The following is a 17868-nucleotide window of genomic DNA, read 5'->3' on the forward strand; positions in this document are numbered from 1 at the left end:
TCTTTTCAATAGTAAGGAGATTTAAAAGACCAGTTCCAATGGTCTTGTGATGAAGAGAGCCAACTGTACCCAAAGACAGGAGTGTAGGAACTGAGTGTAACTTGCATTATAGTATTTTCACCTTTTCTATTGTTGTTTGCTTGCTTTTTATTTTTTCTCATTTTTTCCTTTTTGACCTGATTTTTCTTGTGCACCATGATAATTGTGGAAATATGTATAGAAGAATTGCACATGTTTAACATATTGGATTACTTGCTGTCTAAGGGAAGAAGTGAGGAAAAGGGAAGGAAAAAAATTTTCGAACACAAGATTTTGCAAAGGTGAATGTTGAAAATTATCTATGCATATGTTTTGAAAATAAATAACTTTAATCAAAAAAAAAAAAAAAGGAAAAGAAAAGAAAGCTGTGACACTAACATATGGTTGGTGGAGCTGTGAATTGATTCAGCCACTCTGGAGAACAATTTGGAACTATGCCTAAAGGGCTATTGGACTGTGCATACCCTTTGATCCAGCCATTTTTTAATTGGGCCTGTACCCCACAGAGATCATAAAAAAGGGAAATGTACAAAAATGTTTATGGCAATCCTTTTTGTAGTGGCAAGAAACTGGATGAGTGGATGTCCATCAGCTGGAGAGTGTCTGAATAATTTACAGTATATGAATGTAATACTATTGTTCTGTAAGAGAGGATCAGCAGGAGGATTTCAGAGAGGTCTGGAGAGACTGACATGAACTGATGCTAAGTGAAGTAAGTAGAACCAAGATTATACAAAGATCAATTCTGATGGATGTGGCTCTTTTCAACAATGAAATGATTCAGACGAGTTCCAACAGACTTGAGAGCCATCTGTATGCAGAAAGAAGACTTGTGGGGACTATATGTGGATCACAAAATAATATTTTCACCTTTCTTCTTGTTGTTGTTTGCTTGCTTTTTGTTTTCTCTCTCTCTCTCTCTCTCTCTCTTTTTCTCTCTTTTTTTTTTTTTTTTTTCTTTTTGATCAGATTTTTCTTGAGCAGCATGATAAATGTGGAAATATGTATAGAAGAATCACACATGTTTAACATATATTGGATTACTTGCTGTCATAGGGAAGGACTGAGGGGAAGGAAGAAAAAATTTGGAACACAACTTGCAAGGGTGAATGCTGACAACTATGTATGCATATATTTTGAAAATAAAAAGCTAAAAATCTTTTTTTTTAAATATCATTGAAACAATATCCATATTTCCTTCAGCTCTCTTGTATCTTTCACATATAAAAATATCCACTGTAAAAATTAAGTTTGGCCAAAGACATACTTCTACACTTTGTGTCAGAATATATATATCTCACTTTGTACTTACAGTCTCTTATCTCTCTACAAAGGAGGAAGAGTAATTCATTATATGTCCACAAGAGTTGGATTTATTTATAATAGACAGTAATTGGTCATTTGCATTACTTACTGTTCATAAGTCTTTCAAAGTTGTTTTCCTTTACAATGTTGTAGTCTTTGTGTAAATTTGCTTATTGCAGTACAAAAGAATTCGAACAATTAAGTCTTCTCAGGTTTTTCGGAATTTATTTCTTTTATTATTTTCTAAAATATAATAATACTTCTTTACATGCATGTACTATAATTTGTTCAGAGATTTGCCAATTGATGGGAACCTATGTCATTTTTATTTGGGGGCCAGCAAAAAAGCATTGAGATAATATAACATGTTTTTTTCTTTTTTTTCTTTGTTTTTTATGGTGTATAGGATTAATAAAGACATTACTGAGTCCAAGAATATGCAAAGTTTGGTAACTTTTGTTATAATTCTGAATTTATTTCCAGAATTTATTTGACCATACTCAACACTTCATAGTGCTATGTGTATGTCCTCTCATAGCCTCTCCAACAATTGCTAGTTTCCTTTGTTATTATTGTTTCTAATCTCTTTTGAGAATCACTTGTTTATATTGTCTGATAATTTATATTTGGGAGAATGGATCTTGTTTTATATTTGTATCAATTCTTTCACTATCTATGATAAAAGACCTTTATTAGAACTTACTACAAAGATTGCCCTTCTACTACCACACATATGATTCCCTAAAAATTCTACCTGTGTTGATTTTCTTTGTGCAACATAATTTGATTTTTTAAAATTAAAATTGTCCATTAAAAAAAAAATTAGAGTCTGCTTATCCATGAACTTCACTATTCATCTTAACATCACAGGGTCACAATTCTATAGCTAGCTCTTAGAGGTCATTTATTTCAAACCCTTTATTTTAGATAAAGTGTTTCAAACTGTTACCCACCAAACTGACTCAGATGACTAACATTAGATGATACTGATATGGCTGATATAGACACCAGGTGATGGCAGGCACCAAAAACTGGGATTCGATCATGTGAAGAATTCACAACAGCCATTCTCTTTGGCAAAAGGTAGATTTAGTTAGGGGAATGGATTACAGGGAAAATGAAATGATTCAACAGACACCAGGAATGGTAAATATGAAATAGAGTTTGGGGAGCATATGTTAAATGTACCATTTACCAGGAGAAAGTAAACACCCATGAGGTTGGGACAGGCATCCTGAAAGGGAATTAGTACCCCAAAAGAGTTAGGAGGAGAAGTGGGGTCAGGAAAGAGACACCACATGGCATGGTGGGATTAAGAGAGACCATATGGCAAGGGGAGGGGTAAGGAGAAAGACACAACAAGCCAGAGTGCAGTGACAGACTGACCCAAAGGAGGGCAGTGAGTATGTCACAGCCAAAGTAAGTTTTATAGGGAAAATTTAACCTCAGGGACATGACTGGGATTTCTGATAGGACACAGCAAGATAAGGCTGCCCAACACCCCACAGAGGATAGCCTCAGGAGTTTGCTATAACTTCAATTTCTTATTGGAGGACCTCCTTAGAGGCTGAATCATGGAGCTAACTAATCTCTATCAGAACCTTCTCCCTGCCTGCCCCAGGGATTAATTCTTCACTTTCAGTCCAACATACCCACTATTCAGGATCTCATCAATACTTTCTGATTGCATAATTCAAATTTAGCATTAAACAGCTATTAAACTAGAGTTAAACATTTTAAATATCTTATGTAATAGACTTTCAAATATAATCTTATCAAATCCTTACAATCCTGGGAAGTAAGTGCTATTATCATCCCCATTTTATACATAAGGAAACAGAACAAATAAAGATTAAGTGGCTTGCCCAGCGTTATACAGCTAGTTAAGCATTAGAGTCCAGATTTGAATTCAGGTCTTCTGGTCCAGTACCCTATTCATCACAACACTTTGCTTCCCCTAATAAACTCTAAGAGATTATTTTTTAATCTCATGTTTGGGAAAGGAACATCTAATATACAAAAAAAATTCAGATAACACACATCTGTTTGGAAAATTATCCCAAACACCAAAATGTAATTTCATGAGATGAAGAATACTGTTGTGAACCTTCTCCAAAACTCCAAATATATATTAGTATGACTCCTTAGGATGAATAGTTGTGCTATTAACAAGCCACAGATTAGTGAGTTATTATTTTTTCTTTTCAACTCAAAAGCATTCAATGGCAGGATTAGACAAGGGTGATTACACCATCTGGATGAGTTTGTTTAAACCTAGCTTGTGTTTCTGTTGCTCTTTCACTCAATAAACTTTTTGTCTTTGAATATTGGAACTAAAAGAATCTTTATTTTCCATATGAGAATACAAAATTACTGACTGACAGTCACTGATCAGTGGGCATTAGCTTCCGTGGAATATGTCATAGCCAAAGATCAATGTGGAGACATATGAGCAGAAAGGATCCTATCTATTCTATTGTCAACTATTTATCTGTCTTTTGAAATTAAAGTCTTCTATTTTCTATCTATAAGGAAGAAAATTTTAATTAGCAAGTATGTAGAACTAGTTGCACAGCATATCCAACATATAAAGGACTGCTTGCCATCTAGGGGAGGGGGTGGAGGGAGGGAGGGGGAAAAAAAAATCGGAACAGAAACGAGTGTCAATATAAAGTAATTATTAAATAAAAAATTAAAAAAAAAAAAAAAAGAACTAGTTGCACAGGAGGAAGTTTCAGTCAATATTATGCCATGCTATTACTTTACTATGAAAACATGAGTTCTTATTCAAGCTACAAAATCATCTACTACACAAAGAATTTTTAAACAAATTAATTAATAAATTACCAACTAGCTCTATTTAGGGAACAATGAATTTTCAGACACTTATTCGCCCTGTTTGCCTCAGTTTTTAATCTATAAAATAAGCTGGAAATTTTCAAGGAAATGACAAACTGCTCCAGTATCTTTGCCAAGAAAACTCCAAATGGGGTCATAAAAAGTAGGACACCACTGAAATGATTCAATAAAAACTCTGCAAAATATTAGAAAGACTACTGTTCTTAAAAATTAATCTTGAATGACATCACCAAAAGTGTGACTTTGGCTAACCTAACCCAACTTCTTCTCTGTGCTCCAGTTTGGTTTTTTTTTTGTTTTTTTTTTTTAGTTTTTTATTACAGGTTAATACTACTGAGTGGGAATTGCTAACTCTGGGGAAAGTAGCCCGTTTGGTGTCCTTGTAAACCCAGGTGAACACTATCACAGTTTATACCTTCAAAATGTCAAAAGAATAAAATTGAATAAATCCCAATGTTCTTAACTATTATAAAAAATTTTTAAAGAGTGAAAAAATGGTCACTAATAGGTTAAAAACATGGTATTACAAAATAATATGATTTGGACAGCCAGATTTAGAACTTAACAGCTGAGCATTTAACATTCTATAAATTTTTTCCTTTCTTCCTGACATAGTTCTGAACTGACTTAGTCATTCTGTAACTAGCTAAACAATTATATATCTACTCTTTGCTCTTGACTGCTTTATTTAGTTAACAATCCGTTTCCTCCAGTTTATAACTTGTCCATCTCTGACATTACCCACTAAAGTCCAATAGTCAAGAACTAAGTTTATTTTCAGTTGAAATCCCACGTCAATTTTTTTATTCAGTCAGTGGTATCATAAAATAGGATGGTTTTTTGCCCCACACTTGTTCACTATTGTACACATTGGATCAATTTTCTGCAAGAATGAGTCCAGTTTCAAAACTAATTCTAGCTGAAATAGAACTGTCCTATAATTCTAAAGCACACTCAAATTCCTCACCCAAAACATACAGTAAAAGTTAACATCTGCTTAATATTATAATTTGCTGTAATTTGTATAATTTGATCATCATTTAATAAGAGGCAGATCCTCCTAAGGGATTAGTATGGATCCTCATAATATGCTATTTTTAACTTATTTCTGATATTTATTAGTTGTCATTAGTCTCTGAGACTTTTATTTAAGACAGGTAAAATTAGTCATTGTTAATAAAAAAAATGTAGATTTGAGGTAACTAAAGCTACACAGGAGAAAATGCTTTTAGAATTTTCCTTAATTACTAATATCTTTTTTTAAACATCTTGCTATTCTTTAGTACATTTTCTAGTAAATAAATTCCTATTAGAGATGTCAGAAGAATATTGAAGAGAAGATGCCCTTTAGCAGGGATTCTAAACCTTTTTTTTGTGTTAAAGTCTTTTCTTGAAGATTATCTCCTATTTATCCTCTCTCTATATAGTTTGTACATAGTTTGCATAGCCTCATTCATGTGACTATGAGTTCCTTGAGAGAAGCCATTTTCTCTTGCTCTTGGTTTTTACTCTTAGGGTTTAGTTTAGTTTAGTTAGGGTTTAGACATATAGTTGGCACTTCATGATTGCTTGTTGGTTTAATTTGACTTGTTATGGAACCCTTTGGCATTCTGGTAAAGTTTGTGAATCCTTTCTCAGAATAATGTTTTTAAATGCATAAAACAAAATACAAGTAATTATAGAAGCCAATTAAACAGAAATAAAGATGTAACTTTCCCCCATCCAAGTCCATTGATCCCTAAAATTTATTCACAAATCTCCCCACTCACCCTGGGTCTTATCCTTTCGATAGATGAGAAACTCAGGACTTGCATATAGTTTAGAAAGTAGAGGAAGTAAAAAATATTTAGGAATCATACTAAGATAAACTGAAGCCATGAGATTAGAAGATATATGCTCATGAAAGACATAATAGCATAACATATACTACTTTTTAAAGTCTACACACTAGAAAATCAAGCAAACAGTAAATCAAACTCTATATGTGGCATTTGTCAATTTCTAAGATATAACTGCTCACATTGAAAAATTAACAATAGGCTCTCCTGGGTACTATACAAATGTTTATTTGTTTTTTTCCCTCCTAAGTAGAACTACTATATGAGTAAATTCTACTTTGGGCCAAAAAGGGAGAAAATTTGCTCAATAATTATTTCTATTCAAATATATATATTTTTAATTTCACATTTGTATGGCACTTTGAATCCATAGAATTGAGATTCACAACAATCCTTTGAGATAGTCACTATTAATATTATTATCCTATTCTTAAAGATGAGAAGGTCTGTGACTTGTCTATGGTGACACAGCTAATGAGGTACATAAGAGGTACTTAAACTCAAGTCTTTTGAACTCTTAAGCCTTATACTCTGACTCCTATACCATCCATGTATGTGTGTGTGTGTATTTTGTGTTCATTCAACAAATATTTATTGAGCACCTACCATCTGCACAACCTTAACTTATTAATAATCTTCTATTTTAATGTAATGGTCCCAAACGTTAATAAAACTAGAATTTATTACACCACCAAGAAAAAAACTTTAATTTAATTTCAAGTAAAAAAATCCTGCAAGAAGAAAAACACTGACATTTTTCTAAATGTAGAGAGGAGGGAAAGAATCTAGAATTCCTACTCCTTTTATGGAGTTTATGAACTTTAACAAACATATGACTACAATATAAAATTAAAGAAAAAATGGAAGAAACAGATGTTTTTAACAAAAGGAGAAAAACATAGTAATGAGTAAAAGTGAGAAGCATAAGAAATGTGTTTCATTTTGGTAAGAATGATACAGTACCTTAAAATGGCAATTCAGTGCTTAGATAAAGCATATACTAAGAATCAATTATGTAAATGGTAGATGAGAATTCTTGCAGCTAAAAGAAGCTGCTCTGTTGTAAAAATAGGTGACTAGTTTCTTTCTCAGGACATAAAATTACTGTGATCATTTTACACTGTTAAGCAAGCTAACGCTTAAGTTTTACTCCCTTTAGAAAGGTAAATTTTCTATGTTAAAGGAGGCCTTAATGGACTTGTTCTCCCAATTTTTGATGCAAATTATTTTTGATTAAAGAATAAAGTGAGGGAGGCGGAGACAAGATGGAAGAATAAAGGTAGGAATTTGCCCAACCTCTCCCCAAAACTGCTTCAAATTCCTTTAAATAATGACTCTCAACAAAATTTTGACAGACTAGAACATTTTCTAGATGAAAAGAATGTAGAAGGTCAACAGGAAAAGTCTGTGACACCAGGGTGGGAATTCAGTGTGCAGTCCAGACGCAGGCTATACCGGTGCAGCCCCGGACCCAGCCCCAGTCCCAGCCCCAGTCCTGGCCTGAGCCCTAGCCAGATCTCTGAATCAGGGGCAGTACTGATGGTTTCAGACCTGTCAGCCCAGAGACACCAACGAGGACCTGGAAGGAAGGCAGAATCTGTGGAAGTAGGTTGGAAGCCTAGGGCATAATCCCAGGACAGGTTGCTCCGCCCCAGACCCACTTGGCCCAGGCCCCAGAGTGGGAACAAGGACTTCTGAATCAGCAGTGGCCTTAGAGGGTTCTTTTAGCCTCTATTGTAGAATCTGGGGTCTGTGGCAACAGGGTGGGAGTCTGTTGTGCAGTCCTAGTGCAAGCCCCCACCAATGCAGCCCTGGCCCTGATCCATCAGCAAAGAAGAACCCTGTTGAGTCAGCATATCAGATTTTACAGCTCCAGGGAGTCAGGGACACACCAAACAGCTCCAGGGCAGAAAAGAGTACTTGTGATCAGATCCCTAGAAGGAATTCTGAAAGCAGATGAGCAAAACCCCTGAAAATTGGGACAGTGCACTCTCCATCATAGGCTAGAAAATGAGCAGAAAACAAAAGTTTCTGATCATTGAAAGTTACCATGGTGACAAGGAAGATCAAAACACACATTCAGAAGATGATAATAAAGAGAAAGCTCCTACATCCAAAGCCTCCAAGAAAAATAAGAATTGGGCTCAAGCCATGGAAAAGCTTAAAAGGGACTTTGAAAATCAAGAGAGATAAAGGAAAAAATAGGAAAAGAATTGAGAGTGGTATAGAAGGAAATGCAAAAAGCGAATAAGAATGAAAAGAATGCTTTAAAAAACAAAATTGGTCATTTGGGAAGGGAGGTACAAAAGTTCACTGAGGAAAATAATTCTTAAAAAATAGAATTGAGCAAATGGAAGCTAATGATTTTATGAAAAATCAAGATACAATAAAACAAAACCAAAAAAAAAAATTTAAAGTTAGGGGGAAAATGTGAAATATCTCATTGGAAAAACAACTGATCTGGAAAACAGATCCAGGAGAGATAATTTTAAAATTATTAGTCTACCTGAAAGTCATGATCAAAAAAAAAGAGCTTCAACATAATTTTTCCAGAAACTATCAAGGAAAACTGTCCTGATAGTCTAGAATCAGAGGGTAAAATAGAAATTGAAAGAATTCACTGGGAAAACTGTCCTGATATTCTAGAATCAGAGGATAAAATAGAAACTGAAAGAATTCACTGATCACTTCTTGAAAGAGATCCCAAAATGAAAACTCCCAGAAATATTACAGTCAAACTCTGGAACTCCCAGGTCAAGGAGAAAATATTGCAAGCATCCAGAAAGAAACAATTCAAGTACAGTGGAGCCACAGTCAGGATAATACAAGATTTAGCAGCTTCTTCATTAAAGGAGTCGAGAGCTTGGAATATGATATTTCAGAGAGCAGTGGAGCTAGGATTGCAACTAAGAATCATCTTGCCAGCAAAATTGATTATAATCCTTCAGAGGAAAAGGTAGTCATTCAATGAAACAGAGGATTTTCAAGCATTCATGATGATAAAACTAGAACTGAATGGAAAATCTGATTTTCAAATATTGGACTCTAGAGAAACATAAGGAGGTAATCAGGAAAGTGTTATCATAAGGAACCTTATTAGATTTATCTGTTTACATTCCTACATGGGAGGATGATGCATGTAACTCATTAGAATGTTCTCATTATTATGGCAGTTTAGGAGTATATATAGATAGAGGGCATTCCTGTAAGTTAAATATGAAGGGATAATATCTTTTTTTTTTTTTTATTGATGAAATTAAGGGGTAAGAAAGGAATGTTCTGGAAGAAAAGGAGAGGGAGAAGTGGAATGGTGCAAATTATCTGTTCAAATTGCAATCAGAATTTCAAGCAAATAAGTTAGTTGAACTGGTGAATTCAATTAACCTTCTAAAAAAGAAGAGTTTGTTTAGCTCAGAATTTAGAGGTCAAATTAGCTTGTTCTCTTAGTACAGGATTATTACCAATTTGTCGATTAACTAACAAAATTAGAATGTATCTCTTATTCATCATTTCCTACTAATAGGGAGTCTTTTATGATTTCCTATGAATTACTGTCACCTAAAAAGAAAAGTTAAATAGAGAGATTGTAAGGCAATGGAGCAACGAGTCACACTCATTACTATTAACCTTTCTTTGGGAGACCTCCTACAGCTTCTCATTTGCCAAGAAATAGTGTAAAAAAAAAAAAAAACTATGGAAGGCGATCTGATTTTGTATGGTTTTTCCTGAGGCTAAAGAATTCTGTTATCTTGTCATGTTACCAGAGAGTAATGAGGTCCTAAACTGATGAGTCAAGTTCTGACATTTATACTATCCTGGAAGATTTTTTGTCTAAAATTTCCTGAGGCCAAGTACAAAGGGTAACCTTATTAGTAAGGATGCATTTGGGCCAGGTGTTTGGACAAAGGTAACTCCCATCACATAGAAAAAAGAACAAAGTTAGACATAGCCACTCAATGTCAAAAGTTTCCTGTTAGTTTGTTTTTTTTTCCTTCTCAAAGCAGCAGTACAATCTCTTTTTGAAAGCATTCGCCATAAAAATGTGATACAACCTCTGTTCATAAGTTCCAACCATATTTTTGAGAAGCCTCCTCTGAATCTTCACTAAGTGTGCGCGTAGGCACGGGCGCACACACGCGCGCACACACACACACACACAGTTTGTTGGCTGCACAAGAAATTTACACATAATTCAAGATAACCCCGCATCTTAGTTCTTTCAGTAAAGGCTAATAATGTAAAATAATGCTAATTCCCTAAAACCTACCTTCATGTTTCTCCCTTTATCCTGAATTTCTTCTCTGCCTCCAAACCAAAACTTGTACTTCAGTCAATCATCATTCTCATTCTGCTTTAATATTATTCTACTTACTCCTTTAAACTAGGTAAAACTCTAACCTGGGGGAAGGCCATGGAGAGATGTCAGGGAGTCTAGGATCTTAGATGGAATAAAAAATAGATCTTTATTTTCACTAAGTTCTAACTGAAATTTGGCATTTCTTTGAATTATTTAAAATAACTCCAAAAAAATATTAAGAACCCCTATTTTCACCTTAATTTATTTTGGGAAAGGAATATATTCTAGACTAGTGATTCTATCCCTATGGGAAATTTCCTCTACAAATATATATCAGAACCTGCAATGAAGCTTTGGAGAGCTTTCTAGAGCACTAAGATTTTAAGCAACTTACCAACCATCCTATAGACAGTATTTATCAGAAGCAAGATCTGAATATTAATAAAACTAGCTAATGTTAATACAATACCTATTATGTACCAGGCACCATGTTAAGCACTTTAAAAATATTTTCTCATTTGAACCTCATGAAAACCCTGAGAGATAAGTAATATTATTATTTATAGATGAAGAAACTGAGGGAAAATGAAGTTAAATGACTTGCTCTAGTTGTTATTATTTGTCATTTTTCAGTCATGTCTGATTCTTTGTTGACCCCATTTGGAGTTTTCTTGGCAAAAATACTGGAGTGCTTTACCCTTTTCTTTTCCACCTCATGGGGAAATTGAGGCAAAGAGGGACATGTGACTTGCCCAGGGTCACACAGCTACTAAGTGTCTGAAACCAGATTTGAATTCAGGAAGATGACTCTTCCTTGACCCCAAACTCAGAGCTCTCTCCAATGTACCAGCCAGCTGCCCTAAGTTTTCCAGTGAGAGTCCACTGGAGCTAGGCAAACTTAAGGTTCTCAAAATGGCATACCATCCTCATATTTTGTGTTCTATCTTTTCTCCCCCAACCAAACATGAACATGGCTGCCTAAAATTTCTTGACTCAACTTGGAACAAGCTTTCATATCTGTTCATCATAATGCTCCAAACTCATTATATGTTTATGCTTAACTAACTAGATAGGGACTAGATAAGGAGTCGTATAAGTTTAGAGGAAATATCACATCTCACAGACCACTGTTGGTAACTGACATGACAAATCTTAAGAAGTGTCTCCTGTCTCACAGGCATCTTCTGACCCCAGTATAACATAGAAGACATACAAAAGAAGTGCTTTGTGGCTTATGGGGGTGATCATAAACTGGTTTTATATGACCACTAAAACATGAAAATTCTTATTAAAAAAAACTGACATCAAAAACTTAAAAGTATAAACAAAAAGAATCAAGCTCATATCAGAGTCTCAAAATTTTTAATCTACTTTAAATACTCTAATAAAACACATTCCTAAAACAATATAAAATTTACAAAGTAATTTCACACACACATAATAACAAATATATCCACAGAAAGATATATATATAAAGCTTGGGCTGTGGTAATATCTGCTTCAGGGTGTGCTCACACGGACACACCCAAACAATGGCTTTTCCCATCCACCTCTCTTCAGGACTTCAAAATCTTGCCTCTGCTGCTACCTCACCCTGGAACATCCAGTCCTGCTGTGTCTTTTCAACCTCAAATATTCCTCTGTAAGGCCTGCCCCCTTCTCCCATTGGTGAGTTCCTCCTAGAGTCTCCTTTCTGAAGAGAGGTTCAGCTAGCCCCCAACTCCAATCACTCCAGTTTCTGAATTTCAAAAGCCTACTCCTAGGAACTTTCATTGCCTACCCCCTATTAAAAATGTCTTTCTTTTTTCTTCTCGCTATATCCGTAATTAATCCTCCCTCCCTCCCTCTTTCTTCCTTCCTTCTTTCTTTCTTCCTTCTTTCCTCCACTGTTTCTTTTCCTCCTTTCTTTTTTTCCCTCTTTCTTCTTTTCCTTCTTTCTTCCCTTTTTTCTTTTCCTTCCATTCTTTTAAACAACAATTAAACAACATTGTTATAGGCATGTTGTGAGGGTAGATGACTTTTGTGCTTTTAATCAAAGAGTATTTTATTTCCTTATGGCAAAGGAGAAGTAAGTGATAGTTTGCCAAAGCAATGAGGGTCAGTGGAAGCTGATGAGGAATCACATAAATGATAAAATGTCAACAATCCTAAATGTTGGCAGAGTTTTATATTAAAGCACAACTTAACAAGTTCACATTGAGCATAGACAAACTTTTGGAACTAGTTTCAACTGTCCAAAGTTTCTTTTGCCTTCTAAAAATGCAATTAATAGTACACATTTACATATACTTTCTTAGCAACAAGAACACCTCCAGAATCTAATACCAATTAATCTCTCTACTACCAGATGGATTTGAAATTTAAGTCATTCTAATTTTTTTAAAGGCTTTGTTTTTTTTTAAATAACTTTTTATTGATAGAACCCATACCAGAGTAATTTTTTACAGCATTATCCCTTGCTAAAGGTTTTGTTTAGAATTGTTCTCCATGTATAGTTCAGGCACCCTCCAATACCCTTGTAAGGCATCTGTAAAGTTAAAATCATTTGTATAATAATATTTAAATGCTATAAGTTCTAATATGGTAAATATTAATAGACATAATCCACATAAATAAATCTACTGGAAGGGGGAATCCTCAATAATGTTTAAGAGTGTAAGAGGTCCTGAAATCTAAAAGCTTGAGAAGCCCAAGCTTAGAGTACTGAATGAATGAACCATTAGGAGAACCTATATTCTGGTCCAACCCTGATCACTCACTACCTCTGTGACTTTTGTGACTCATTTAAACTGTTTGGGCCTCAGAAAGATAATAGAAAAGGGAGTGGAAAGGAGTTAGAATACATTTTCTCTATGGTCTTAGTTCTATTATTCTAAGAGTCTCTAAAAATTTGGATCTGTCTGCAAAAAATAAATCTACGAAAAGGATGCTTTCTAAGTTCCTATGCGCAAATTAACAATGTCCTATCATAACTATTTAAATCCTTATACTAGACTTTCTTATTGGGAAATAATTCTAGAGTTAAAAATAATCATTAAAGCAAAGGATAAAGAACTAGTTAATATTTAAATAGTGGCAACTTTATCAGTAAGTCCTATTCCCATTCACTAAGCATAGAAATTAAATGTGGAGGGGGGAGGGTGGGAGGAGAGGTGGGGAAAAGGGGTAGCAATAAATTATTATTGTCCAATGTCCAATAATAAGCAAGAATTACATTTCTTTAAATTTTAAAAACCAATATTGCCACCTAGTGGTAATTTGAATTTCAAAATTCAAAAATTAAGCAAATTATAAATAACTTTAAAATGGAAAGGGATAGGAAAAAGTATATATTCCATATTTTTTATGCAAAGATCTTTACAAATTATCAATCCCATTTAAAATAAGCTATTTTCTAAGTTCAAAATGAAAATAAAAAAATTAATACATTGTAAATAGTGTAAATACATACTCAAATTCTTGACTAAAGAGACAATATTAGTTCATAGTAGCCTCTGATATATTTGCTATTTAAGAAATTGTTAGAAAGTAAAAAGCTAATTCATAATCTGTCTTCTGCCAACAATTTGTAATTATCCTGAGAATAATCTACCAAAAACAATGATTAGATATCTCCTAATCACGTCAGAAGCAGCACAGCTTAAAGCATAAGGACCTGGTAGCCTCAGAGTTAGGAAAACTGAAATCTGACATATACTTATTTGTTCTCAGACTATTTAACTGGGTAAGGTTATAAAATGGTGAAGGAATTACAGATCTGAATGAAGCTAAAGAAATTTCCCCACAGGAAAGTCAAGAGAATGATAAAACCACAAATCTGATTCCAAAAACAATAAAAAAGGAAACAACCTATGTACTGCTTGCTGTGTAGAAAAGAAAAAAAAAAAAAAAAAAAAAAGAGATTCAATAAAAAGGCTAGCGGCATATAAAAAGATCATCAGAGATGCAAAAAACATTGAATGCCATATGAGCTCAGAGAATCACTATAGGTTGAGGTGGTAAGGAAATGGGCTTACAAGATGGATAAGGTCTAAATAAGTGGAGATAGTAGAAAAGAACATTTTAAAGTCATATAAATGGCAAGAGCAATGGTGTAGAGATGGGAAGTACACATAGTATACTCAAGGGACAATAAATAGTCCAATTAAGGATATCTTTGGTCCATAAATAAAAGTTTAGAAGTCAAAAGAATTATTTTGAAAGTAATTTAGAAATTTATTTCCAAACTATCAAAGAATTACTTAACTTTGTTTTTGGCTCACACCTGATTTTTCTAGAAATAGCAATTACTATCATTTATGTAGCTATATATATATATATATATATATATATATATATATATATATATATATATATATATATATATACACATACATATACACACACATACATACACACACACATATATATCATTTGAGCCCTCACGGTAACCCTCTTAAGTAGATACTATAGGAATTAATAATCCCCATTTTACAGATGAAGCAAGTAAGACTCAGAAATGCTAAGCAACTTATTTCTTGTCACACTGCAAATGAGTGTCAGGGGCAGAATGTGAACCCAGGACTTCAAGACTCCAGGTCCAATACTCTTTTCCCAAAACCATACAACTACAATGCATTGCAAAATTATTATTTCCCTTCAATTTAAGCTTTTAAACAATAGTTCTATTTAGCAAGCAACAAGATATAGAATGAATTCTAGGTTTGGTGTGAAAGGATCTGGATTCAAATACTGACTTTGCAATCTTAGATAAATCATTTAATCTTTCTGAATCTCTCTCAATTTCCTTATTTGTAAAATAAGGAGAAAGGACTTGGTAATGTCTTAAGTCTTGTTCAGCTCTAAATATATTATCATAAGGGAGCTAACTAATTCTAGATGTTATTAAAAGAATACTTGTATTTCTTTTGATAAAATGCAATGTCTTTTTATGATATAGATAAGAATACCTGAAACCTGAATCTGGAAGGGCCAAAACAGAGAAAGAAAACTATAGACTAATTTCCCTAATGAACACTGATAAAATACAATGTAGCCAGCTCTGATCTCTGTAATGGATACAACTGAGTATAACTAGTATAGCTCAAATAGGGAAAGTGGAAGGGGGTGGAATTCATAATCAAAAAAGTTGAAGATAAAACACCTTTCTGCTAAACCAAGAAGGATGCATGCTGGTAAGATAAGGAGTTGAAACTCACTATATATAGCCCCAACTAGCACATAGATAATGTATATAACAGAAGGACAATGTCCATCAATGTTACCGTCAATCAAGAAATTTTTCCTCAGAGATATGGACAATAAAGTAAATTCAATTTAGTTCTATGAACTCTTCATTAGATGTAATTTGCAAATTATCTAGGCTATTGGTTTCTCCCTGTTCTCCTTGATGCCTACCTTTCCCCTTATAAAAGAGGGAGAGAAAATTAAAGGAAAAGAAACCCATACCAACACAGTTGGCTCTTTATTAACAGCTCAAATGGAATGGTAAAAGTTTAGTGAGAAGGCTCACCTAAAATGAGTCATTTATTTTTCAGATTTTATAATAAAGATAAATTAATCATGTTTCCTCTGTCTCCTATTCCCAAAGATAATCAAAGTCTGAACAGTAGCCAGGAATTCTTCCTTCTCTTTAAAATACAGTCATAGGTAGTATGATATATAGATAATAGGAGACAGCTCATTTAGACAATTGAATGTTCTGAGAAAACACTTCTCTGCTCCCCCCCCCCCCCCGACACACACACACCTTCCATAGGTATCAATAACTTACAGAGGTTATAAGGTTCAACAAAACAATATTTTAATTCATTCAACAATTACTAATTACCTAAGTAAAAAATAACTTGAGAAAATGTTAAACATTAAGTATAGCCATTATTCATTGGCTTTTATATGAATCAATAAAATAGTCAATAATGCTGCTCCTTTTTCCATAAGGCATCCTCTTACTTCCTGTCATCACCCCAATCACCAAAGAAGAATCCTCGACTAGAATATGTACATTCACATTTCCTTTGCAAAAGAGCTCTTCAGTAATAAAATAAACAAGACAGAGATAAGTTGAGTATCTCAAATTCAATACCATCTAGAAAAATAACAGCAATGCAAGGGCATTATTTTCTAGAACTTCAGCCAAATATAAAAAAGATATCTTTACTATTAATAGAAAGACAATGACATATTGGATGATGAAGTACATAAGTTTGTATATTCCTCTCAGAATAATACATAAAAATAGGCATTTTGTGACCCATACCAAATGTACAAGTTAATAGTGGGTTGAAAGAAGTAATCATAATTAATAAGATAATAATGCTAATAACAATAGCAATACCTGACATCATAGGCACTTAATAAATATTTATGAATTGACTGATTGATCTAAGGGCAGGCCTGGGGAAGATGCATCAAAAGAGGTATTCTGCTCCCAAATTACAAATTAAATTATAATTAATCACAAATGCTAATTAAAGCTAACTTTAAAATTAAAGGAAATAAAAATAATCATGTGGCCAAAATGAATCAAATTTTATTGCAAACATGCAAAATTGTCTATGAATGAAATGTTACATATTCTGAATCTGATCATCCAATTTTCATATTTTCCTTTCAAAAAATTCTTTTCTACATCCTTGTACTATACTTCATGCTAAATTTCAAACCTAACATTCTCTTTATATATACCTTTCAGAATGTAGTCATTCTAAAAACACTGGTGATATAGTGGAAATTTTAAAGAGTAAACATCCAGTACTAAGTGAACACAATACATGTCAATCCAGACATTTTAATGAGAGTCGACCATATAGGAAAGAACCAGTGCTTCAGAAAACCCAAATATCCCCAAGCACATGCAGAATAAACATTCACTCCTTACAGCTTCTGCCTACCTGGGTAAGATCGGCAGCCTGTTTTAAGATGTTTTGCTCTAATTGCTTTGCTCTCTCTGCATGAAAAGAATTACTTTGACTCTGGATGACAAATACAACTTCTTTTAAGTCTGTGAATCAGAAAATAGGAATATTAGGGGCGTTGTTTTTTCCATTGCCAAGGTAAATATGACAAGTAAGAAAACAACAAAAGACACCATGAAGGAAATCAATAACTATTAAGTATAAAGGTAATCGATTTGTAAAGTATTTTATAAATATGATCTCAGTTAATATCCACAACAACCCTAAGGGACAGGTGCTATTGTTAGCTTCAATTTACAAATGAGGAAATTGGGGTGGAGAGATTTACTTGTTTAAGGTCACATAGCTAACAAGTGTCTGAGACTATTTGAACTTACTCTAAGTCTTTTGTTCTATCTAGTCACTGTGCCACTTAGCTAGCTGCCTTATATGTAATCAGAATCCCTGTAAAATCTTACAACACTTTTTCAAATTTGCAATGGCTGACCAAAAGGGAACACAGCATCAGGGAAACAAGATCACTGTAATCATGCCAGGTCTGAGGAGACGACCTGTTCATTTTTTTGAGAAATGTGTCATCCAACACATTCAATGACATGTGTATTCATGTGGA

General features: G+C 33.8%; 1 protein-coding gene across 2 annotated transcripts in view; it reads right to left on the minus strand.

The window, feature by feature from the left end:
* B3GLCT (beta 3-glucosyltransferase) overlaps window positions 1–17868 on the minus strand; it is a 133322-nt gene that overhangs the window by 71841 nt on the left and 43613 nt on the right. For both annotated transcript variants that reach the window (XM_051986498.1, XM_051986499.1), the window contains exon 4: window positions 17232–17341. In XM_051986498.1, the coding sequence (XP_051842458.1) occupies window positions 17232–17341 (110 nt within the window). The remainder of the gene's footprint in view (window positions 1–17231; window positions 17342–17868) is intronic.

The sequence above is a fragment of the Antechinus flavipes genome, chromosome 3 (assembly GCF_016432865.1).
Source record: "Antechinus flavipes isolate AdamAnt ecotype Samford, QLD, Australia chromosome 3, AdamAnt_v2, whole genome shotgun sequence".
Classification (NCBI taxonomy): domain Eukaryota; kingdom Metazoa; phylum Chordata; class Mammalia; order Dasyuromorphia; family Dasyuridae; genus Antechinus; species Antechinus flavipes.